The sequence below is a fragment of the Camarhynchus parvulus genome, chromosome 2, assembly GCF_901933205.1.
Source record: "Camarhynchus parvulus chromosome 2, STF_HiC, whole genome shotgun sequence".
Classification (NCBI taxonomy): domain Eukaryota; kingdom Metazoa; phylum Chordata; class Aves; order Passeriformes; family Thraupidae; genus Camarhynchus; species Camarhynchus parvulus.
The window spans coordinates 40652906-40680295 of record NC_044572.1 but is presented as its reverse complement, the minus strand read 5'-3'; the positions used below and the strand labels follow the sequence as shown (position 1 = coordinate 40680295).

Genomic DNA, 27390 nt, shown 5'->3' with positions numbered 1-27390 from the left:
AGCTTTGAAAAATATATGCTGAAGTTAATAGTGCTGGTAAAGTGACCAATGCCATAAGAGCTCTGAAAAGCTGATTTTACTGCAATGAAAGAACAGGAAGGTGGTGCTAACACCAACTACAATAATCTTTCCCGTGTTTAGTTTGGAGGTTTGTGCCCTTTTCTGAAAGCCACATTTCATGACCTACTGGTAAAGTCCAGAGTAGAACAAAAAAATAATTACAAAGTTACATAATATGAGCTAAGAGGAAAGACTGAAAAACTCAGGATCCAGTTGCTGGACAAGGCAGAGCAGAGACAGGATGACTGTAATCTGGTAAATTAAGAGCTGCTGCAATATATAAAGGTAAAACTATGTTTCCTTGTTCATTTGGAACAGTAGCCTAAAACACAGCAAGGAAAATAGATTGGGTGTCAAAAAAAGACTCCAAACCCTATGGGTAATCATAGTATGCATTGTCTAGTAACATTTAGGAATCCCAATCATGGAACTTTCTGGAGACAGGATGTAAGAATAACTAGAAAACAGCTCAGCCTCCCTTAAGACCAGGTGGAAGGACTAGATAAATTCTCCCCAGCCATATCTTCTACAAGTATTATTTTTATCTAGCCTCATTTTAATCTCACTTGGAACTGCAGAATTTATGCTAATATTACAAGGAATATGTCTCACAACAGGTTTATATTACCAAGCAGTCATTGATAATTTGAAGCCTGTAATAAATATGTTTTGTAACTAATGAAAAGTTATACATATTAAACTACCAGCTGAAGAAAGATTGTATATTTCACTGCAATATTTTTTCATTTCTAAGGATACCAACATTTTTCTCATGTTAACCTCTGTGAATTAAAAGATAGACTAGTGTTCAAAAGCTTATGTATGATGTGGATATACAAATCTCAATTTTCCAAAGGAAAAAAAATGCATAGGTATAAATTTTAGTCTATCCAGACAGTCAATTACTACACAGCTGGCATTTCTGTTGCTGTCTGCTACAGTCTGTTTAAAATTACAACCATCTCTCACTGTAAAGCTTGCAGAAAACTTGACAATGGTTTCTGATGCCTTTTTATATTTTCACCGCTCAGTAACAAAACCTGTGGAGGACACCTGCTTCTACCTTCTGGACATAACTTTCTGCAATCTTGACTGGTAGGAAATAATTAACCTCAAAACTTCATTATAGTGGTAGCCAGCTCTGTCATAGGGATTTTCCATAGACATACCCTCTAGAATTCAGAACTTCAGATTGATTTATTAGGAAAATCTGAAAGATATTCTGGAGTACAGTACCTAAAACACAAGGAACACTGATTTACTATTTCCTTCTTTTTTGCATTCTCTGTTGTTTTCCTCATTTGTTCGTGTGTTACAGTGTCAGGCACATTGGAATTAACCAGAAGATACGACCCAGATGTAGTGCATTTGTAGTGGAAAAAGGCAATTTCAGAGTCTAGTGCTTAATAAAATTTTTGCATGATTTCCTACAGCTGTTATCCATGTGTTATTTCAGGATAGCTGAAACACTGCACTGTTAAATAACTGAAACAAACACTCAAAACACGCTGAAAATGCAAATCCACAAGTGACTTTAATGTGGGATGTAAGTCTAACAGAGTATTTGGGGCTAGTGCTGATAAATAACCACTATATTATCCTTGCCACCAGATTCTGAATCGCAAAACCAAAAACCTACTAAACATATGTACTTGCCATATGTATTTATGGCATCCTGATTTAGTCACTGGAGTCTCTTCTTTCACTGAGGTTTAATCCAGTTTATTTTTGACACAATGTGGGTTCTTATTACACTCTAGAATCTAGAGACAAAATACTAAGTCTGTGGTTTAAAAAAAAAAAAAAATCCGTCCATATGAACTCCATGTCTGATGATTCTGAGGGCCACAACTATGTGTAAGTCCTGAAGCTTTAAAAAAACAACTCGCTTTCTCTTTAAATGTTAAAGAAAGCAGGAATTGGTTTGCCTTATGCTATGAACCAGGATGGGATCCTTCCTCATTTCCTACACCACCTTTAAACACAGAGCTTTTGGCCTGTCTGTCACACAATAGATATGTGAGTTCAACAAGTGTTAAGCTTACCCTAAAAAACAGACAAAAACAAACATCCATGCTTATGAATACACTGCTACTGCACTTGGGTGGCCATCCGCAAGAGAAGAGATGCTGGGACCAAAGTCTTCCCTGGTATATTTCCAGTGACCTCAAGGTTACATCAAGACCTACTTGTCCATTGCACTTACTGATACACATCAGGATTTTTAAATAGAAACATATCTTGGGTGAGAGAGTTCCAGAAACAGATGCACAAAGCCTTAGAAGAGTTTTATACTCAGCATGGTGTAACTGAGTGATCCTGTCCAGCAAAACACCGGAAAAGCACATTAATCAAGAGCCAAAAGCCCACATTCTGGATTTTTTTGTTTATCTTAACATAATTTGTTTACATAAACTTTGCACAATATTTTTCAACCCACTGTTCCTTTGGTATTTACTTATCTTCCTAGAAAAAGCTTCCTGCCAAATAAATAATTAGAAAATAGATTTTCCCCTTCCTAATTATTAATTATTGCTGCTTGTAAGAGAAGATATTTAAAGAGACTTGATAGCCAAGAACAGCCTCCTATGATATGTTCATCAGGAGTCCCACAATTTCAGCCCTTTGCACTGTTTCAGATAAAAATAGAACATAAAATGATTAGAAAATATAAGGCTTTTACAAAGGCAGATGGCTGAAAAGATCATTCCAGGTACAAAAAAAAAAAACCCAACCTTAGGCTGTGATTTAAGAAGGCCTTTTATGAAAGAAAGGAGATTTTACAGAATTTCATTTCACGAGGGCAGGCGTTAGAAAGAGGGGAACCAGTTGGAGATACCTAGAAGGTGGCTGAGTATTTATTTCAGCAGAGTAAGAAGTAGGATCCAGATCAACAGAGAAACTCTCTGGTATCTAAGAATGATCCCTCCATGCCCAGAGCCCTGGCCATAATCCCAGGTAAATACTGACAAGTGTGCTGTCATGCTTCAGAGCAGAACACTGCATACCTGACCTTCAAATGCTCTACTGCTGCCGAGAAAATGTTTTTATAAAACTACTGGAAATTAATGTATCAAATCTCCTTCTAATACTTCCATGAGAAGTAATTAATGATGGGAATGTATGGGTTTGCACAGAACTAGTCATTGCAGGACAATCACTATGGGCGTTCATGATGAAACTTGCTTTTCTTTTTTAAAACACCTTAAATAACGACTGAACAGACACCTTTGAAACAAGTTTCATTGTTAAAAAAGTGTTGGCCTATCAATATCAAAATAACACACCCTCAAAACCAGCTGTTTCACATTCCATTCATCAATCTTTTGGTTGCTTATGTCAAGCATGACAGGTTTAATGCATTGAGAGATAGGAGTTTGTCCTTGGCTCTAGCAGGAGGGAGGAAATGACGGCTGAGCACCAGCTCACAGCACACATACTGAAAAGCCTACAGACTAAATGGGGGCCTTGAAAAAAACTCATCCTTCCATGCCCTGGGATCACCCCACACAGACACCACAGGAGGCACAGATGTGTGTGCATGTCACCCTGAGCAAGGACAAAAATACCAATCCCTGAACTGTTTTTTGGATGCAGTTTGGGCATCCAGTGCAACAGTAACAGACATAAACCTCAGGTACTATATGCTGGGCAACTCCAAATCTCCACTAGGCTTTAAAAAAAACAAAAAACAAAAGAAGTATATTTATGTAAACACATATACCAGAATGTTCTGCACTAACAACAAAGCAAATAGCCCCTGCAAGCATACCCTGAGCAGCCAAATAGTGCCCAGTTTCAGTTTTGTGGGTAAAGCTGAACCATGGAAAGAAACTACAGGTTTCTTCAAAAAACACACGTGTCCTAAAATGAGCAAGTGATAGAACCTGTTGCCTGATGAGACAGCTAGCAGAGGAGAGAGCTGGAGAAAACACGAACAAATGTGGAGGGCTGTTGTTCTGAAATATTCCCATGATTTAAGGAAAGAAAAGGTATTAGTGATACTGAATTAAGATGTCTGCTTCCCAATGACAGTTTTGTACATAGTGTTTGGGAAGCCATTTGATCACAGCTAGCACTGGAATTTTGTCCTGTCTTGCAGTGTCCCTGAAACAAATATGTTTGCCCTGGTGATCTGCTGATTAAAGGAAAAAAATAGGACTGCAAGGCTAAACTCGAGTTGGATCCTGTTTCCCCACAAAGCTGGGAGCATCTCCAACAGTTCTCAGGACAACCCTTGCTTTCCTTGGGGCTTCTTATCCGCAGCTGCTTCACAGCTTGCTATGAGAATCAGGGCAAGCTCATTCTCATGTACACATACCCAGGATAATTTGTTTGGGAAAGAAAGGCATCAGCTTCAACCACAAAGACAGCAATCTTTCCTGTAAGTTTGTAACACCCTCTGGTACAGCAGAACATGTCAGTATTGCATAAGAAATTCATGACACTTACTTTATTCTATTTGTGGTATATGTTATTATTAAATTCATGTTGAACACAAGACTATGTTTTAAATTTTACCAAAACCTGGTCATATGCCCATCCTCACATTGGGCAGTATTTCCCAGATAGAAAGAAAGGTTACGTTCATACCCTGGTCTTGTTCTACTTTAGCCCAGGAAAAATGGTGGCTACATTACTGGAGCTACTTGGGACTGCAGCATCTGTCTTATAAAACTAGTCTGAGGCAGCTGGGCCTGTTCAGTTTTGAGAGCAGATGACTGAGAGAGGACCTCACCAATGTATATAAATATCTAAAGGATATATGCCAAGAGGGTGGAGCCAGGCTCTCCTCAGTGGTGCCAAGCAATAGGACAAGAGGCAGTGAGCAGAATCTGATGCACAGGAAGTACCACCTGAACACGAGGAAGAATTTCTCTACCATGCAAGTAAAGAACAGATTGTCCAGCAAGGGTGTGGAGTCTCCCCCACTGGAGGTATACAAGAGCCACCTGGACACAATCCTGAGCCATGTGCTCTGGGATGGCCCTGCTTCAGCAGGGAGGTCAGACCAGATGACCCCACTGTGGTCCCTCCCAACCTGACCCATTCTGATTCTGTGAACAGCAGTTTTGGCCACCCAGCTCTAACTCAATCAGGAGTACTTCCTTTTAACTGAGAAATACCAGAGGTGTAGTCAGTGTCACAGCATGTTTCCTGAAAGATTGTCCTGGTCATAAGGTAAGCAGGGCTTACCTTGGCTAAAAGAGACAATAGTTATTTAGCCAACTCAACTACCCAACTGACACCTTCACCCAGGAGGATAATAAAAAAAGTAAATGTTACTCTCAGAATCCTCCACCTTCTCTGGGTATTATATACAGTTAGAGAGAAAAACATCTCATAACAACCACTGACCTGCAAAATCTGCTCTACCACACACTTTCTTAAAAATTCTGTGAAAAGGTATTTAACAGTATGTCTCCCACATCCTGGGGTGCTGGGAGATCAAATGCATCCAAATCTGGGAGGCACTCAGATACTTCAGTGATGCAAGCTATGGAAGAATCCAAGAGAGACAGATAATCCTCATTTATACCATATGGGGAAACACTGAAGCAGAGAGAAGTTAAGCAACCTGTCATTCAGAAAAAAAAAATAGATGGAGAGTGATGCAAGAGAATTTCATCCCCTTTCCCGAGTACTTCCAACATTTGGAACAAGCTTCAAGATGAAGAATATTACTGGGAATAACAGCACAGGAGACAAGTGACTAGCAGATTCCTAACTACATAGCCCAGTGCATATGAAACACCCTCTCCTCCCTGCCATCACTGGTATTAGCATATAGAGCACAAAATGACTGAATGTAGCATGACTATAATCATTTTGATAGTGATTGTTTAAGGCAGTCAAGAGAAGAGCTGGCTGTCACTTCTAATCCTTTTGTTTGAAAGGTGGCAGCACCAGCTCTGCCTCAATCCTTCTGCAGGATCTTACACCTCTGAGCATCCAGGGCTTGCTACTACCAAACAACTTTCATGGCAATGTTTTAACTAATGAATGGAAGAATGACTCTTGATTTCCACTGGCATTACCTCTGCCTGGGTGGTTTAAAGAAAAGAGTTATCAGTTAAGGAACGGTGATTTAGAAGCCATAAATGTGGGGACACAGATGCCCATGGGATTTGTGCACTAGCTTTGCTTGTAACAATAGATTAGAAAATCAGATTGAGAGTTACCCCAAAAAAAAAACTTGCAAGAAACTAAAGATGGACTGATAGGAATCACTGCAAACTCCGCACTTTTGAAATATAGGTCTAATAAGAAGATATTAATGGGTCCAGAGAGTTTATACTTCCCATGTGTTCATTCACAACAGTTACACACCTGCTGTATTTTCCATGTGCAAAACAGTCACATGTAGTGATTTAAACTACCCATGAAATCAGCACTTTAAAGAATTATTGTTTTGCTAACAAATGCACGCATGAAAATTCAATGTTTTTCAAGCGTTCACAAATCAGAAAAATGTACTGCCATGTCTTTAAAAGGATAAGCACCAATATTTCACTAGATATTTTAGTACAAATTTTGTCAAGCTCAGATCTCCAGAAATGTCCAGTTTAAAACAATGTATCTTTTTAGAATGATTAGAGCTATAAAAAACATATAATTATAATATTAGCAAAGAATGTATAGCAATTTGCTACGGCAGCACTACTTCAGAATTCAATGATACAATTACACAAGAAAGCAGATTACTTAAATATGAAATTTTATGTCTGTTCTTAAGCTTTTCCAGGAACAACATCAACATTCCAGTTAATCATTTAAAAGGAAATATAAGTGTCTGATTTTTATTTAGCTATCAAAAGCTTTTCATTGTGCAACACTGCATTCAGCAGTTCTCTTGATTCTCTCTAGAAAGAAAACAAAGTGCTGAGCTCATCAAGTTTAAACTTAAAAAGCAAAGTACCATGACACACCATGACATTGCTTTCTGATGGCAAATGCTGATGGAATACTGTCCTCCCTCCAAGACTACAATGTGTCTCACACTAATCTAAACAGTACTTCCATAAACAGTGACAACTGTGAAACTCACTGCATTCAAATAGTAATGGAGAAGGTCCACAAGGATGTATGGCCACAACAAACTCATTATCAATTCAAGAGCATATGTGTGGGAACATATCTGCAACTGTTTATCCATCCCTACTGCTACATTTTTATTTTCTTGAGTCACTGTAGCTGTAATTTGCATGAGGTGTACTGCTATATGTTTTTAGTGGATAAATTTGGAATTTTCATAGCACTTCTCGTAGTTTGCATGGCCAGAAATCATTATGTTTCCCTACAACTGTGCAACATGAAAAGGGGGGAATCTCCTTTTTGAAACTCAGGTTTACTATACAGCATTTTAAAATGCAGACTTCATTTTTATCATTCAAATAATATTATTTCACTTGCCAGGACTCTCTGTTTCAGCTTTCTTAACTACACCAATTAATGCAGATTTTTTCTGGTCTAAATGGGTTTTACAAATTCTTTGACTCCTGGAGCCAGTTGTAAAGAGTTTTGTGAGATGCACACGAGACAGCAAAGAAAACTCACAAGGTTTAATCCTAGCTTTGCCAACATTTCCCCCTGAGACTGTGAATAAAAGACAATCTCACCCTCCCTCCATCAGTAGCTTCAGTTTCCTTGAAAGGATCTCAAAATTGACTAATAGATCACCTGTGAGGAGATCTTAAATTCATTAAACTCTTACACAAAATACAATTTCTCACTATTTATAATTTAGTCCTATTGCTGATCCATTTAAACAGAAACACTGCAAAAACCACTTCACATGTCTATTAACTCTGAAGTGACCAGTAGCCCATTATTTGTGACAGTTCTCCAGTTTGAGCTTACTCAATCTTCCTATTACATCCATTAGGACTCTTCTATAATCTCTAAGGTAAAGACTTAAAATGCATGAATTCAGAGCATTCGTTCAGAGTATTCCTTATTCTTACTTCTCCTGCTTAGCATTTATTAGTGGCCTACAGCAATTTTCCTCAGGCCAAGTACTATCATCAGTGCTTTTACACAGCTGGGCCTTTCTTCCTAATCAATCATGGAAACATAGTCCAGAGAGGGTCTCCTCATTGTCAGGTGACAGAAAACCAGATTATTTTTCTGTTACTCATTCTACTAAAATATCAAGTCTTGGAGAACTTTCAGATGATAATTTACAGGACTTCTAGCAGAAGGTGTTGGCCAATATATCCTAACAGACATCATCTCTAATAAAGGATTTATTCTTTTCAGGAAAAGCTCATACTGTTCCTTCTTTTTGTAGTGGAATGTACCATATTTGCCAAGTGACAAGGACGTGCTCTTTCTGGCCTTTATTTGCTTATCAGTTGGGACATGGGCTTGGTTTTGTTTAGGTTTTTTTTCTGCTTAGGTTGGTTGGGTCTTTTTTTCTTATTTTTAAGGTGATTGGTAATATGTGATGGTACTGTGCTCCCTTTGAAACAGGAGTGCAGACTATTAAATGAAAAAAATATCCAAAGTGCCCTTTTTCACACAACCATTAAGGCTGAAAAAATCCTCTGAGATCATCATTAGCCCAGCACCATAATATTCATCACTAGATCATGGGCCCAGGTGCCACATCCACTCAGTTTTTTTAACAACTCGAGAGATGGTGACTCAACCACTGCCCTGGGCAGCCTTTTCCAATACCTGAACACTCTTTCAGTGAAGAATTTTTCTTCAAACATTCACTCTAGACCTCCCCTGTCACAACTTGAGGCAGTTTCTCTCATTCTGTTGCTTGTTACTTGGGAGGAAATACTTGACTTCACCTTGCTACAACCTCCTTTCAGGTAGTTTTTGAGAGTTATAAAGCCCTCTCTGAGCCTCAAAGGCTTTCTGCTACAGCCAAGATCCTAATTTTTAGAGCCCAAAGCTTTCCTCCTTGCCTTAAAAGCCTCCTGTGAATAGACAAAGCCTCATTTCAGGGTAAAATCTCCTCACTCACAGTTCAAAGCCTCATGTTCTTCATTTTTAATATCTCATTTGGAGCATCCAAAGACATATTATTAGGGTGTAAAGTCCTCTTTTTAAGGCCAAAAGATTCATTTGTAGGGTCCGAGCCTGTCTATTAATACCCATGGAAGGAAGAGAAGAAATTATGGTTCTGTCAAGGTTCAGATGACTAATGACAGACTAAGCATTTGTTTCATTACTGAGTTGTTAAAGTTTACCTACAACTGACATGGAATATCTAGGACACAGATGATAATAGCAGAGAAAAAAAATGAGGGAGGTCAGATGTGATAGCTGTGTACAAATATAAGCTTGAATGTCATTAAAGAACAGAGAGTCTAATTACTTATTTAACTAACAAAGGGCAGAATAGTAAAGAAGGGGCCTCAAAATGTTAAGAAATCATTCCAGAAATAGCACTGATGGAAAAGGAGAGACATGCAAGCTGAAACTTTTGAAAGGTTCATGCCAGGACACCACATATATATCAAAAGGCAAAAATCATCAAGTTATTAAAACCACCTATGCCCTAAATACTTCTTAAATAGGACCTCCTAAGTACATTTAAGAACTGTCAAACTGATTTGATTTCATATCAGATCATAAAAACTACAATCAGTCTGCCTTTAAATAAAAAAAAAATCAACAACAAAAAAAGCCCAAGAAAAAGCAAACAAAAATTATTTAAAGGCACTGATATATAAAGTCCCAGGTTACAAGGTCACTCACACACTTACCTGGGGTAATGCATCTTGTTCTGATCAGTTTCATACCAGCAATTTGTAAACAAACCAGAGAGTTTGTTCACTGATGAACAACAACATTGAATAGAGGTCAGTAGAAAGTTTTACAAGGAAACATTGCTGGAGCTCAAATATATCTGTTGAGCTGAGTAAATACAAGAAAAGAGGAGTGCATTTTAACATTGAACTATAATATTGAAGGGTAAGAAGCAAAAACCAAAGAGGGAGATGAATTAATTAGTGTGGTGCCCAGAGGTAGGGGAGGAAGGATAATGAAGAGTAGTGGGATTAAATTAGGAAAAGCAAAATTTAGGCTGAGTATAAAGAAAAAAACTTACTAATAATGAGTTTTATTATTTCGGGAATTAGTCTCTCAGGTGAAATGATGGAAACACTTGTCTAAGATTTAGGACTTTTAAATTTAGGTTGCACAAAGGTGTTAATGCATGAACCACAAAGTGTGCACAAAGACAGACACCCTTTGGGGAGCAGAACAGTGCTGGTAGGGACAGAAGGAGAGGATGCAACCACATCCTGTTTCAGCTCCATGGCTACAGTGCAATTACCAACACCCTCTCCAAGAACTGCCCAAAACACAGCCTACACACATGTGGCACAAGCTCTGCTTGGAAGCACTGCCCACGTGGAAAAGAGATGGGCATGTGTACTGCAGGTGATTGGCAGGAGTTCCTGGCCCAGTGTAGCTCTAGGCACAGTGGGGTAAGGACACATCAGCACATCTGATCTTTGCTCCCAATTCCAGTATTAGCTCTCTTTTCCATCCTTGCAGGCCTTCCTTGCTGTTACCTTGATAGTAACAGCAAAAGAAATCCATAACCAAAACTGTAGCACTTTGTTTCTCTACGTCAGGTAACTTTCTTTGGCCATTAGTGAGCCCGTGCCACAGCATTCAGAGGCCAGGCTTGGTGCCCCAGTCACAGCACTCTGCCTTTGAGCACTCTCTGGAGTCAATAGTGCAGTTCAGAGGAACAGCTGCTATTCCTCCTGCCTCTTCATTTAGTTCATGAAGGCCAAGCAAGCCAGCTAACACCATCACAAAACAAAATAAAACATCCCTTTCAGAAAGGGCTGCAAGACAAAAATGCCATACACTGCAGCTGGCAATCTGATGTCTTGTTTATAGCACTTTTCCTGCTATCTTAAGTGGGAAGCATCACCCAAAACTGATCTAACATTTATTTTTCTGGGGTTTTCTTTGCCTACCTCACATAAAAGTAAAAAACAGCAAAACCCTTGCAGGCAATTCTGAGAGCACTGCCAGGACCACAACTGGATAAACAGTTTGTGCCTAATAACAGGCAGGCTGTTCACCCAAGTGAAAAAGAAGGGTTAAACACTGCAGCTTTATCAGGAAATTTGAGGCTTTACACTGGAAGCAATTTGTTCAATGGCTATTTTGACCATAGAACTTCCTAATCTCAGTTCCCATAAAGTTTGGCTTGGAGCCAGCCAGAATGGTTCGTTTCAGCTGCACAGATATCTTCCACAGAGGAAATAAAAGGATTTCAAGCCCCGGAGTCATTTCCTTTGGTTCTCGGCTCATTCAGAAAAAATGTCCTTTCGGTCAGTGATATCTCCAACTTAATTCCTGCAGCATGACTTTAAAAAAAAAAAAAAGAAGAAAAGTCTTTGTGGGAAACTTTTTCTGAAGGTTTGGAAGTGTGCCCTATAAGCTCTTTGCCAGTTGGTGTAAAATACCTTCTTTGCTCCCAGAAGTTTGCAAAGAAAAATGTCCTCTTCACTTCTACATTAACTCTGAGCTTTCCAGAAGTTTCTACTCATCTAGCAGTCTCCATTTAATGATTAAAGGAGGTATTCACACTCATACACACAAATATATGAGTTTACAGAACTGTGCATCAAAATAATCCACTAAATGTATTTTAATCACAGGGATTGATGCACGTGCAGCTTCAGAGGTAGTAGTGCAAGTACAATAAGCAAGCACTTATCAAGTGCAGCAATGTATTTCCCAAAAGTCTCATAGACTTTTAGACATTGTAAGCCTTGGTATCACACTTTTGAGAGTGGCTGACAAACATTTGAAGATTCAGCGCTGAATCTGAAAAGTGATCCAGGTGGTCCAAACAGTATATATTTAAAACAAGCAGGCAGGACAGCCAACATAAATACCAGGAGTATAATGTCCTCTCCAAGTGAGTGGGATACATACTCCTTGAGGCTGCCACCATCTTATGTAGGCAGTCAGGATTTCACTGAAATAACGGAGATAAAATTTTTGTCACGCAATCTAGCGGTAACGATCAAATTCATTCCAAGCGCGTCAGACCCTTGAACGCTACCTTTACATCATTACGAAAGGGACAGGAAGCTTTTCAAATATATCCTCAGGCCTCTGATATTTCTAAGAGTCCTATAAAACAAAATACTGAGGTGCAGGGCTCAGTATAAATGGCAGCATTTGTGGTTCTGTAACAGCGAGCTTACGCATCCTTTGTCCTAAAACGAACTTTGAAGCACCAGGGTGCCTAGGAGCTGACACGTGTTTCATCAAGAAGATTGATTTTAGTGAAACTCAAAGCCTTCTTCAGTACTGTGCTTTAGCATGCATCTAATATTAAGCATACACATCCTGAGGTGGCCCCATCTTATGTTCAGAAAATTCAGAAAGCAGAGTAAATGACACATGCAAAATGGAAACATTAATGAGTTGAACCCTACTGTCAACTTCAAATGTCAGTGCCAATCTTGATAATTAAACTACTCTTTCTAGGAAAGTTTATCGCCCGATTAAAATTACAGTTTTAGTTAGGATTTATGAATTGAGCCTCGTATAACTTATACTTAAATGCTCAGAATTGTTTCTTCCTGCATTATAATGATTCAAGGTGTTATATGATATACACTGAGACATCAACTCCTCATAAAGTAGTTCAACACACATACACTCATATTTACATGTATCTCCATATATATCACAAGCTCCTTGATAGCACTGCTCTGCAAAGGGAACTGAGGCCTTAGAACTGAAGGCCTTCTTTAGTCTGAGATTTTTTCTTACAACGTCTTGAACAGCACAGACTAGACCTTCAATCCTTCAATCTCTCTACCAGAGAGGAGATAATCTACAATATTAGATCTTATTTCTGTTTTCTGAAGGGGGATGGGGGGGTCCTGTGTCTGTTCAATTGATAAAATAAATTTAAAAGGTAAAATAAACAATGAAGCATAATTTTTTATATGACAATCCAAACATTTCTCTATTCCAAGTTCCCTCTATTTGAATCATTATTTACCAGGATAAAATAACAGTGCCAAGATACTGATGAAGTATATAGAAAGAAAGTCATAGGGGAGATTTACAGAACAGATATTTTTTTTCTGAGAATACAGTAGACCTAGACTGTAATTGTACTGGTACCTTTTTCCCATTATTTTCTAAAGCTGTATGTAAATACAAACCAAATGTTGACTGGGAAATTTTTGCCCTTTTACATTCCACTCTTCTTCTCCCTTTCAGGAATGCCAAACACAGGAGCTGAGTGTCAGTAAAGACTGTCCAAATTAAAACAAAATTTCTGGTTTCACTTAGTCCTATGGGCAATGTACTTCTACTCTTCCCTAAAACACAGTGGGAACATGGGACTTTAAAACTGTAATCTGAAAATCCAATTTTCTTACAAGCCTTATTAATATGAAATGACTTGGTGACAGTCAAAACTTCCATTTAAAATAACAGAAGAACATTTCATAGCCAGTCCTCTGCCTTATCCTCACTTCCAAAACACTGAAAGCTCACCTTGCTGGGCTTTTGAAGGTTAATTTGACAAAACCCATTTTGGAGGTTTTTTTTTTCTTTAATGAGCAAACCTGCAGACATTTCCTAGGCCTCACACCGGCAAACACACAGGTAATTTGCAAGGAGATAAACTGTAACAGAACCACACTTCGCTCCTCCAGCTCCTGCTCCCAAGCATTTCAGCCAACCATCACTGCTTCCCCCACACACTCCCATGCATCCCAACACAGCCAGTCAGGCTGGCTCAGGATGAGAGAGACAGCTGCCCTCTATTTTAACTTAAGAGCCAGGCTTTTTCTTCTAAGAGTTGCCCTAGCAGCTGTCTTCCAGGTAAAGATTTGCTCAGAAGTGCTGTAGATAGTGTGGGAGTGTCACAGTCCCTAGAGCCTGAGCCAGTACCCTGCCCCTATGGCCCCAGGGAGAGCAGTCCTACAGGGAATGTGTCTCCCAGCTCCCTCCCCACTGCTCTTTGTGGGGGTGCAGCTACTGAGACTATTAAAGCAGTTGTATGGAAAAATATCTTAGAACATTTGCCTGACTCCAGACGCAGAATATTGGGGGAACTCTTTGAAATAAGTGCATGCACTGGGGCAAGAATCCTGTCCCCACTCTCAAGCAGGCTCATGCCACAACTCCTGCTGTCATAAAAACTGAGTTTGCTCCACCCTCCGTACCAGAACTTGGCTGCTCTGGTGGTCAGAAACTCTCACCCATATTTAATCACGGCCTGTTTACTCTCACTTATTCTTGCTGCCAGCATTGTGCACACATCTTTTTCCCTTGCCTAATACCAGACACTGATTTCTTCATAGACATTCCTATTTTATTCTGGTTTTGTGAATGTTCTTTTAAATGCAATTCCTCACCAATCCTTCTCCATACTCTTTCGAGTAAGAAGAGCCTCAGCATTTCCAAGAACAAACTGAGACCATGGGACCATGAGTTTGACTGCATGGAAGAATAGGAACAAACTCTGGTTTTTGTCTTTAGGGCAGCAAGAGGAGGGGAAGGTCAATTAGATTACCTGGATAGAAAGAAGTGGTAGGAACAACCCTATCAAGTAGTTCAGGAGAAGGAATTAAATTAGGAATTAACCAATTTAATATGCCAATCATCATTTCCATGTTTTGCCTGTGGGAGAGCTGCACACAAGGGCGGCAGGTCCAGGTCTATTAGGGCAGCTGCCAGTTCAAGACAGGACTCAGGTGGTAAAGCAGCATTTAATCCAGCACTGCATCTTTCGCACTGAGAGCTGCTGACGTTGCATCTTCTTGCATTGAAAGTGTCCCTCTAGAACTTGGAGCTGACCAGAAGGAAGGAGCAGGTTGGAGTGATGACAATCTCTCTCTCCAGGCAAGCAGATGGGGGAATTGAGAAAAATCAGAAATCTGAGAAAATCAGAAGGTGATCACTAGATCTATCCCTCTTGCAAATAAAACACCAGGCCCAAGAAGCTCAGTGGACATACTGTAATGCAAGGTAACCATGGAGTCACTCAAATGCAGTGCTGACAACACAACTGAAACATCAGGGGCTCTCAACGTGTCTTAAGCCTTAAGAAATAAGATGGGTAAACTTAACTGCATACTACAGTCAGAACACAGTCACAGAAAAACTGTGAAAGCAAGGCAATGAGTGGATCATCTTAACACCAAGATGTAACATGCATGGCAAAGACAGAGTAGGGGTGCTGGAGGGGTAGAAATGATCAGACAAAGCATGGCAGAGAGCAACACATAACCTGCAAGAGCTGAAATGCAGAACTATGGAGAAAAGCAGTAAGTGGAGTGCTCATAGAGGACTTTTATCATCACTACACAGATTGAGCAAAACGAGATGTAATGCAAAGATCACATTTTTAGGTGCTGTTTTGGAGAGCAGCTGCTTAGGAAGCCCAGAACAGATGCAACTCTTAATTTTAAATGACCACAGAGAAGGTTATAGGACAAATTGACAAAAACGAACACTAACAAATTTCAACAACAGATGGTATTCACCCTCCCAGTTTGAAAAGAGCTCCAGGATACAATAACTGACTACACACACTAAGAAATGATATGCAGAGGTTTTTTTCCAAAAACTGACTTTGTACCTGAGGACTGGGAGGTGGCACACATGGTCCCAACATTCTAAAAACACCCCAGGTAAGATGCAGGTACATAAAGATCTGTAAACTTGATGTCATATCGCCAGAAATTACAGAAACAGAGTAAAATCAATGGAAATAAAATATGCTGAAAGAGTTAACCTGACTTTTGTAGGTTTGTCTCACAGACCTGTTGGAGTACTTTGAAAAGGTCAATAAGCCTGTGGATAAGGCTGATCTGGCTAATATAGTCTGCTCAGATCTCCAAAAGACGTCTGACAAGACCCTCACAAAAGACTTCTTAGGAAACTAAGCAGCCATAGCTTAAGAGCGAAAGTTCTTGGGTAAACAGTTGGTTAAGAGATAAAAACAGAGGGTAGAGGGCATGATCTTTCCTACAAGGGGGGAGCAGGACCAGTGGACTTCCACAAGGAACTTTGCCAGGACCCTTACTGCAGATTTCCTTTCTAAATGACGGGAAGAGGCTAAGCAGTGAGGTGACAAGATAATTTAGGAGACAAAACAGGAGATGCATCTGTGAAGAGCTGCAGAAGAAGCTTATTAAATTAAGCAACTGGGTAATAAACCAGAAGAAGAAATTAAATGGAGATAAATGTAGTGATGCACATGGGAGAAAATTCTGGCTTTACATTATGATGCCCTTTGAAATGTCCATAAAAGTGTCAGCTTCCTATTTGCTCAGAAAGGCAAATTGAATTCCAGGAATTATTACAAAAGAAGCAGAAAGCAAGGCAAAGAACATCCAGCAGAAATATCTACATATATTTCCCTGTCAGCCCCTCCTTTCCCATAATTTTTGAACTGACTGACCCCATTCAAGCAAATTTGACAGTGGTAGCAATCTCAAACACTTTTAAGTACCAAAACCTCAATCTCATTACTAGACCCTGGTGAAAACACAGCAGAAGTTTGTTAATCCCAGCAGCCTCAGAAGGATTTGTTGCACAGCATACACCCCCCCCCCTTTAAGTGTAACAATTTTACCACTTCTGCGGTAAAACCCCAAGAAAATAGAGCATGGCAGGCAGAGTTGTGCAATTCTTTCTGATGTAAAAACTCAAATTCAGCCAACTCGATAAATATGTATGTGCCTCCAAAACTCGAAGCATATTTAATGTCTGTTCCATAATTTTCTTCTCTAATAACTCCCTATAATAGCAATAAAACCTGTTTCTATTTAAAAAGGAAGTTGCTAAAACAATGTGCAACAAATGAACAAAAAATTAAACACTAAAATATTGAGCATAGATGTTTGGGATTTTTTTTCCCCCTTAGTTTTGGGGCTTTTTCTAAAGATACCTTCCATCAATAATGTGGAATTTACCCTGCAATTTACTGTGAGCTGAAGTGACTGACAAGAGCAACCAAGATACCTCAGGCAAACCAGGTCACTCAGACTTTTTCTTGCTGTTTTGTGATTAAAGGCTGACCACAAAAACCTTTACGTTCTGCAGAATGACATGCTTGGCTGGTTAAATATTCAGGCAATTAACACAGAGATAACATGCATTTAAATGGAGGTCCCATTGACCCCCATCTCCTGACTGCGACCTTTGCTCTGAAAGCAGACAGCTTAGCAAAAATATTCAATTAATAAAAAGCCATGAAGGGCAACAACTCCATTTCAATTAATTTAAAAATAAATAGTGTTTACTGCTCCATATTTAATAAGTTAATAAAAAACAACAGCACAACTAACATCACAAGCAGCAAAGGAATGTGCCTGAAAGATCTTTATAAAGATCATATAAAAATATCCAACCCTTTTTTCTCCTTTGTTCAGAATAAAACAGAACATTCTAAATGCAATGAAATGAAGCAAGGCTGTTGTTTAATAATACATTTGAGCCCCTTCTTTCTTGCCTCTGCCCATGTTCTATCCCATGTGTGATGCTACAACTTGCTGCAGTGACTCCCATCCCTCTCTCCAAGCATTCCCTTCTGTCTCCACCCTCTATTCTCACACCTATACCTCCCTCCCAAACGCCTTGTTGGCCAAAACTAGTACAAGCTCTGGTTCCACCACAGAGGAGCAACTAGTGAATTACTGTAGTTACTTCAGGTGGACCCAAACCAAATCCATTCCACATTACTTGTGGCAGGACAACTGAGTGTCCATTCTACAGAACAGGCCATTTTCTGAAAATATTTAACTTGGTTCTATTTGAAAGTCCCACCCTCTTTTGCTTTAAACTGGACAATAAGTTGTAAACTTCTGTGTGAATAAAAAATTGACAGCTTGGAGACTTGGAAATTGGAAACCAAACTAAGAAAAATTTAACCGTTTGTAATTTTTTATTAAAACTTGTAGTTTGGGGGTCCAGAGAAACCACGTATCACACCACTGCCATCTAATGGAAGAAAACATCAGCCAATTATTGGCCCTGGGGAAGACCCAGTCCGACAAAAACTATTTTATCAACTAGGAGAGTCATTTCTAGCACCTCCTTTTCTCATCTATAAATATAGCTCTTCTCAAAACAGTCTGGGTTGAAAAAACTCACTAAATGTTATCCAAATGTATGATTATTCTCAGGAGAGCTGAAAGACTGGTTTGGTTAGGGGTTTTTTGGGGGGGTTTTGGTTTTTTTGGTTTTTTGCGTGTTTTTTTTTTTTTTTAATGGAGAATTCAGTAATTTAAAGAAATGCCATCTAACTCCATTCAAAATCCTAATACTACTTACAGTACCTAAATTGACTGTGGACCCCGCGCTTTTTCAAAGACCTGGGCTGCAAAGTCCATAGGATAAGGCTGCCTTTTAGTTATTTTTTGTAGAGTACAATTGTTTTCTGTACTGCTGATTAGCACCTAGAGCTTTAGTGCTCACATACCTGTATATGGCTTCCATAGCCTAAATAGATGTAGCAATATTATTAATGCCTGGCAGTTCCTTTCCCAGAAAGGGTGTGGGTGGGTTTTTTCGATCAGCATTGAAGGACCTACATCTTTATTGCCAGCAGTTATGATTTTTCTCCTAGGTTGCACATCTATTCCTGCTCAAGCAATCCTGCATCATCTCCAGACAGGCAGCCCTCAGACACCCGGAAAGACAGATTAAATAAAAAGGATGGCCCAGCCTCCTAGCATTTCACAGCTTCATTCCCTCTACCAATAAAGAGAACATCTACTTAATTCACTTGGTTAAGTGAACACTACTCTTTGAAACAAAAGCAGGGGGTGTGCAGTTATAGGGGAAGAGCGAGCAGTGACCTCTCTGCTGGCAAACCACAGAAATGAAGTCGCGTTGTAATTCACAGATCTGATTCAGAATGGTTCCTGTTGAGTACCCACGCTCAATAAGAGCCTGTCAATTGGATTCATTAGCAAATTGTCACTATATCAAGGCAGCACATGTTTTGCATATGCTCTATACTCTGAGAGAGCTCAACAGAGTAGGCTCTAGCAAAAACTAAGGAGCTGAGCACTGTCTCCTCCTGCCTCTGCCCCAGGTTTCTACAGGGTAGCTGCTGTGTTGAAGGTCTTGAGACTTTTGAGAAAGTAACTTCTGAACAGAGAACCATCACTTTTGGAAGAGATTACTTGCCTTCAAGCAACCAGAGACTGAAAAGATTTACTGGTGTATAGGATGCTGTATCATGGCATCAGAAAAAAAAATTAAGCAAAGTGATTCTTCAAGATTTGAAAAAGCCAAGGCATTGTAAGGAAGCTTTCAACAAAGCTGATTATGAGCCGCTGTTCAGATAAAAAAATCTCTTCTGTTCATTTCTGTGCTATGAAATAGATATTTCCAAGTCTGCTGAGACCACTAAGAGCCTACTAGCATTACCCAATCCCAAAATGCACTTCAAGTGCATGCCAAGCTATTGGCAAAGTTTTATACAGACCAATGAATCAAAACATTAATCACTGTGTACAAATGGAAATTTTACTTTTTTATTTCTCTGGAAGGAAACAAAGTTAAACCAATTATTTGTCAGTGATATGGGCCTGCAGATTTTGGAAGCAGTAAATTAAGAATAATCACAGATTAGATATGTCACAGAATACTTGAGCATCTTGGGTCTCCCTACATAAAATATTTGCTAGACCATGAGTTCATTTATGAAAAGATAATGACCCAGGAAATTTTTTCCTTAATTGCAAAGAAGCCATTTACGAAAGTGTCTGGGGAACTAATTAGGAAGGAGTTTTCTCTGTAGAGGACCTGGCTTTAAACTCACTAAACAACTTTTAGAGGTCTTGCTTAAGACAGAGCACTGTTTAGAGGCAGACAGCAATGTTTGCTGAGGTGCATTTTGTAGGCATTGGGGTGGGCATGTCTCAGTCCTCCCCACGGTGATGCACTGCCCAGTGCTGGTGTGCTCCAGCTATGATGACTTGTTGGGCACAACTCATTGAACCCTTTCCTATTTCACTTCAGCAGATGTGAAAAGCATTTAAAAATACACAGACAGGAGAATCTCTACCTCCAAGCTAAAATGAGATTTTGCAAAACACTTGCACGTTTGCCAAGACATAATAATGCCTGCTGGCCAACCCAACAGGTGCCAGGAAAATAGCTTTGTTATGATACCTAAACACCAATGAACACATAATCTGTAAATTAAAGGACACAACTATGTAGTTATTTTTAATATATACATGCAGCTTTTCCACCCCCCCCATATAGTTCCTAGTAACTTCTTAAAGTGGTCAGATTTACAGGGCATCATAGCTCATGAGCCCAGAGATCAAATGAGCTTTTATTCGCTAAGCTAGTGGGTGAATTTAGACTTCATTTGTGAGGGAACAACCTTATGTTTTTTTTTACTGGCAATTCCTTTCACTTCATTTTGATGTATGCCTGCCATCATGGTGTTCAGATGCCTCCTTTAGGCATTTTTTTTCTTAAGACTTGACTCTTAGTCTCATGTGATTCCATAGTAATATCACTTTTTAATTTAAACAGAAAAAAATTATCTCAACCTTTACTTATAAAAAACACAGGAGTGAAAGTAAAAAAAAACCCTGAAGTTTAAAAAAACCCCCAGAAAATAGACAAATTTTTTCCTTTCAACTGTTTTAAAATGGAGACTCAGTCACACTGTTGGAGACTGTCATTTTATCTCTTTGGTTTTCTCAGCTGGCTTGCTGACCAAAAGTGGCAGAACACAGCATAGTTTGTGCACTATGTTCAGGAGACCCAGGAACAGAAGGAGCAGATGAGCTGGGGCTGCTGCAGGTCAGTGGTGAGAGGGACCAGCAGAGCCACAGACAGAACTCACTGCGCCTGCCCCACACTCAGACACTCAGCACTGCCCGGGTTTCACAAACTCCTCACTGTCAGAAAACCTGCTGAATTAAAATATTCCATGTTGCTACACTTCTCATAACTTGAGAACTATTATGCCACTGATTACATAATGCTTTGGAGTGGATCAAAAAGAAAAGAAAAAAAAAAAAAGTGAACAAACAAAATTAATGTACAAAAAACCAGCACATCTATTGCTACTCTGGCATCGAAAACAGGACTGATTTATTAGCTACACAAGTCTAGGGTTTCAAAATTAAATAAGTCTGTTTTACAAATTATTTACTTTCTACAAGATCCATTTTCCCTTGAAGCACACTGTGCATGCCCTCCTAGTGTGAACAGTTTACAGTCTGTGATCAGGCACAGACCTACTTGTCTGGATTTTTTTCCCTTTCAAAATGGCAATTCTGAGAATCATAAATTACACAGCACAGTTATTGTAATTTGAGCTTATTCCCAATAAATGAAATTTATTAACTAAATAGCTTTCTATGTAGCTTAGCTCTTTCCCGCCAGCTTATTATTTTACATAGACTTGCTTCACATTCCTAGTCACAACCGAATTGTGCCATCTTAAAAGTATTAATTTAAAAATATAAAGTAAAAATGCATAATTTCATATAATCACAAATAACCTTCACTCCTTATAGAATATGTCCAGAGAATACTTTGTAAAATTTGAAGCTTTGAAAGTATTTTATCTAACACACATACCAACGTATATCTACTATACAAATATAAGCTTTGTTTATCAGAACACCAGAGCAGAAGCCTCCAGCTCATTAAGCTCCAATGCATTAGAGTATTTAGGGATGCCGGTGAGCTAAAGCTTATGAGTAGCAACACTGACACAAGGCAGGACAGACTCCTTTTGGGAGATATGAAACATCACTTTATCATGCCATTCCAATTATCTCCAGCACTTATAGTAAGCCTCCAGTTATTCCATTTTTGTTACACAAATAAACTCTCAATTTATAAAATAGGTCATGGTAAATTTTATGTCCTGGTCTAAAAACAGCAAGGCAAGTGGAGAAATAAAATTGTATGTGATATATGGCGGGTTAACACAGATGACCTCATGGCATTTTTTTTTTCCCATAAACCTACCCCAATCCTAATGAGTACATATCTGCATCCACAGTTTTAATATTTTAAAAAGAAATAGATCATTGCTAACATTTCTCAACCAGGAAAATGTCATAATAAAATACTAAAATTATAAACAGTCACTGTAGTTCCCCTCATCATGTTAGGCACATTTCCCTCCTAAGACAAACACTGTTATTCAACATATCAAGTCACCCATGGTTTGTAAAAAGATACATAAAATGAAGAATATACCACTGAAGTGTTTGTCTCCTACAAGTTACAAATTTAATAGGTTTCATTTCTTAAAAAAAAAAATAAATCCCACAGGTGGAATTTCAGACTTCTAGTCATTCTCCTGTGCTCATCTTCTAAGGTACTAGCAAAATACTCAAAATCATGCAAGCCCCTGATTAAACCAGGAAGCAAATCTGCATGCATGCAATTACAGTGTCTGCAAGGGCAGACGCAGATGACAGTAATTCATACTCTAAGAAATGGGCTTGTGTATTTGGCAGATTAACTGTTCTGTATTCCATTGCTATGAGGTATGGAAACTGTACTGTGAAACAACCATTACTCATTCCCTCAGCTCGGAGCACGTAGGTCTACCAAAGGCAAGCCAGGCTGGAGAGGGTGGGGGGAGAGGGCTGGAAAGAGAAGAGTCTACACATTTCAGATTAACGCTTCTCTTGAATGGTTTCTTTTATTTCATTTCCCCCACTTTTTAAATTAGCAAATACAGTAGGCCCAGAAGGGCAAATGTGCAAGGGGAAGAGGGACAGAGGGGAGGGAAAGGGAAAAAGCAAAAGCAGCCAAAACTCTCCAGCTTGTTCATTAGGGGTTTTGTGTTTGAACATCTGAATGAATCATGTGTCTGTTTTTCATTATTGTCCATATGTATTTGTTCTTTGCTTTGTTCAGAGATTTCTGGCCATGTTGTCATGACTGTGCTTATTTTATTTTATATATTGTTCTGTTATAGGGTGATGGTTACTCCTCCTCTAGCTCACTTAGCAGTTAAGCCACCAACAAAGAGCAATCTGAAAATGAGAGGTTATGCGTCAAAAGGTGTCCCTAGCAAACTCCCTTGCAGCCTATATGATTACTTTTGATCTGACTGCTTAATTCAGACCAGGGAGAAATCCTTAGATAACACTGCTCCTTATCGTGACAGGAATGCTGTGGGTCTCTTTTTAAAAATCTGAGGAATAATGGAGAATGACTTAAAGTACATCACTGAATGTCTTTCTCATTTCTCCAAAAGGAAAGCTAACACTTCTTGCTAAACAGTAACCAGTTTAAACAGATCTGCTATTACATGGAGGTTTTGAAATAATTTCCTTGCTAAATTAAATCTTTCTACTTTCAGCTTTACTCTATACCTTCATCAACACACAAATGACACAGAAATAAATTCTGAAATCACTAATCATGTGATAATTTTTTTTCATTGAATTTAATCCACCCTATTTCATTGGATACACACCACAGGATGATGTGCTCATTTAACAAGATAATCTCTTACTTGGCAGAAAGTGAGTGAGACCCAAAAGACTGGGAAGGAGCAAACAAGTAGTGTGTTTTTCTCCTTTTTTGATGTTTGAATACTGGGTTTTATTTGGGGTTTTTTTGGGTTTGGGGGGAAAGGAGGATTGTGTTGTGTGGGGGGGCAGTTGGTGGTTGTTGTTGTCTGTTGATTTTTGCTGGGTTTTTCTAGGGAATAGATGTAGACTCCACTGTTTTAGAGACAGTTTCAACTTCAACTTTCAGCAGATAGGAGAAAAAAGGTCTAGCTGAAAATGCTGTGAAGTAGGTGTCAAACTGATTAGCAGATCCAATTTAAAAAATAAGTTTTCAATGGCTCAGTATTGCACTACCTAGTGTACTGAGAGGGTTTCCTCAAAAGTCTTCCCCAGGTCTGTCATTATTCACTCTTTTCCACATTATCTTGTCCAGTAGATTAGAGAAACCATTTATTAACCGTGAAGAGGATACTAAACAGGTAAGTGCTGCAAGCACTCTGGAGGCTTAAGATTATACTCAAATCTTAGTAAATTAAGGAGGAAAAAAATAGGATAAAATTCAATACAGACAAGTGAAAAGTTCTAGCTCTAGGAGGGAATAATCAACAACTCAGAGCGGAGCATGCAATAACGAACACCTGGCTGGCAGCAGCACTGGAAGAGAGTAACAAAACCAGGGGCTGCACAGAATCTCTCAGCATAAACCAGCACCAGTTTTCTCATGCAACACCCTGCGCCTCAGAGATGCATCTATATTTTAAATACATATAAAATTATTTATATGTATACATCAACAAAGAAGAGAGACATGTGATCATAGACAAGACAAATGAACCCCCTCTATACTATTTAAAATGATTAAATTCAGGCCATCTAAAATCCTATGCCCAGCTTCAAGTTCTTCAGGTAAGGAGTGAGCTGATTAGAGAGACCAGCAAAGAGCAATATATTGAGAAATTTAAAACAAATTGCCCTAAAGGAAAAAGTTAAAGGACTAGTGTTTAGTCTAAGGAAAAGATAAGGCAGATGCAGATCAGTCTTCAAATATGTATGTATGATGCAAAAAAGGAAAGGAATAAACTGTTCTACATGTCTGCTGGGGATAAGAAAAGAAGCAATAGACTTAAATTACATCAAGAGAGTTTTGGGTTAGACATTAGGAAATGCTTCGTTATAGTGAAGAGAGGGAGTGTTATCAAAGATTGCCTGAGGAGCTCAAGGAATCTCCACCACTGGAGGCCTTTGAGTGAAGGTTACAGAAATACTCCTCAGCGGTGGGTTAGAGCTGATCCTGCCCCAAGGCAGGTCCTGACCTCTTCAGGTCCCTTCCACTTCTGATTCCTGGGAAGGTTTTTGGCTTTTTTTGGCAGCCTTACTGAAGAGAAAGAAAATTGTACCCAGCATTTAAAGAAGTAAAACATCTATTATTTTTATGCCATAAAGCATACTGTTAATAAATCCAATTATGTTTATGATCTTTTAATGGCACTGCCTATGTCATAAAGATCCATCTTTGAAAATAGAAATAGATATCTCTGCCCTACAGTGTAATAAAACAGCATGAAAGCAAACTAACAGAAAATACAAACTCATTGTTATATGGCTCCTATTAAAATAATCTTAAAGCTAACTATAACATAAAGAATATTAAACCCAGAAATTTTTCCTTCTCAAAATTTTAGCGTTCATATTCTTTTACAATATTTTCACTTCAAATTTTGTATTTCACAAACAGATCCACTCCTTTCCTTGTTTACCACTGGCAAGGGGAGCAAAGGAAGTTCTGCTCACAAGGGTACTCCTTTATAATGTAATCCTAAAAAAAGAAAAAAAACAACAACACCAAACCCCAAACACAATGAGGTCTTGTTCCTGGTGTGATATTCAAAGAAATACTGAGTGATTTTATCAGAATTCTGCCAGAAGAGAGTGCCCCAAGGAAATCAAACACACATTCAGGCAAAAGCAAACGCACAGCAGTGCAGCTAATGACAATGGCCCATGACCAACTGGGTTGGTAGAGTTTTCTAAGTCTAGAACTGCAGTCTTTCAACTTGCTTTTCTCCTGAGTAGCTGCTTCTGGCAGGCAATAGATAAGGTCACACAGTTCTACAAATTTCAAAAACATCTTTGGCGCAGGTGCCAGAATTTTTCTCCCATCTCAATCTCCCCAGAATGCTTCTCTGCTGCTTCTCTTCACCCCATATCTGGCCACTCACAAGACAGTCCTAAACTGCAATGCATTTCTTTTTACTAACACATATCAAAATGCTCTCCAGGATGTGTTTTTTTTCAGGAGAACCCACTCTAGCAGATCCTATTACTCCAAAAGCATTCTTTACACCCCTAGTGGAAAGCTACGGAATCATTTTAAGGCACAGTTTCTTCACCACAGGCTCTGTGACACTGCAGACTCATAAATGAGTAACAATTCTAGTCCTGAGATAGTACTACACACGTTAGTCAATATTTTCCTCAGCAAATATAGCTACACACACACACAAAACATGCTATATTTCATTTAAAAATATTTTCATACATTAGCAAAAAATTAGGAACATAAAACTGGAAGAGGAATTACTTCTATTTCTCGGTATTGCAACTTGTAGATCTAATTATGTCATAAAAAATATTTTCTTCTTCTATTAGCATATGCCAAGACTTCACAAAAATATAAAAATTAGACCAGGTTTTCCTTGGGAAACTTTTCCCAAAGGTTTCTCAGTTTTATATAGGAAATCAATTTGCATCACTGATGATATCATTCAAATCAGACAGCACTATGTGGTTAGAAGGCAATTTACTCTTCTGCCGAAGCAATTTGATACTTGTTCTGATTTGTGATTTTCATTTTGTTTGTTAATGAAAAAAAATAATGAGCAATGTTACTGGAAGCACAACTCAAAGCTTTGGCATTATTAAATATGTTTGTAATATACTGTGCATTATGTTGATTGCACAGTTGGAGCCAGAGCTTTGGCAGTCAAGCCACAAGTCAATCATTCAAACTGATAATGAACTCACAGGGTGGACACTTTGCACGTACCTTTGCACTGATTTGTGTTTTTGTCAAGAATTGCCTTTGTGGATACAATTTTCCCATACCTATGGAGAAAACAAAAATCAGAGGTACAAGTTACTATATTTTAATAAAGTATGTAGTGATTTTTGCATGCATATATAACACATATCCTAGGAAGAAGTCTAGAGCTCTTGAAAAATGTTTATCTGATATCCTGGAGAGATCCCTTATGCCACTAGCTCAAACACCTTTAGAGTTCCCCAAGAGCACTTGCCACAAGCTGCCCATCTCTGTTCCATGCACTGCCAGCATAAATGCCAATCATAGGAAGGAATTTAGGACACTAGTAAAGAGGCTTCTTTGACTAAATTATTTTAAGTTTGTTTAGGTTAAATACAGATGGACCAAATTTCTTCAGGATTAATGAAAATGCAGGAATTATGGTCACTTTTTATACACAGGGATCAACAGCTGTGCCCATGTGTGCATCCATGTCTATGTGTATACACTTTATGCAGTTTGGATAGAAAGGACCTTTGAGATTTGTGTGCATGTCCCAGCTCTTGTCAAGATGAGTGTTAACACTCATTTGAATTTATGTCCCCTCCCATAGATAGCACTCGCACTGCACTGCACTTTGATAGACTAAGAAGAGGGAATTTGGGCAGCTATACCTTGTTATATAAAGCAACTAGACCATAAAATAGGTATCTGTGTTTACCTCACAGAGGTTAAGACTAAAAATGCAGACTTAATAGTATCACAAAATCCAGGTAAAAGATCACAGAAGATGGCATTTATGGATGAGCATAAGACATCAGA

At 38.8% G+C, this 27390-nt stretch overlaps 1 protein-coding gene across 6 annotated transcripts in view; it reads right to left on the bottom strand.

The window, feature by feature from the left end:
• RBMS3 (RNA binding motif single stranded interacting protein 3) overlaps positions 1-27390 on the bottom strand; it is a 712273-nt gene that overhangs the window by 294245 nt on the left and 390638 nt on the right. For all 6 annotated transcript variants that reach the window (XM_030969590.1, XM_030969580.1, XM_030969574.1 and 3 more), the window contains one exon: positions 26593-26651. In XM_030969590.1, the coding sequence (XP_030825450.1) occupies positions 26593-26651 (59 nt within the window). The remainder of the gene's footprint in view (positions 1-26592; positions 26652-27390) is intronic.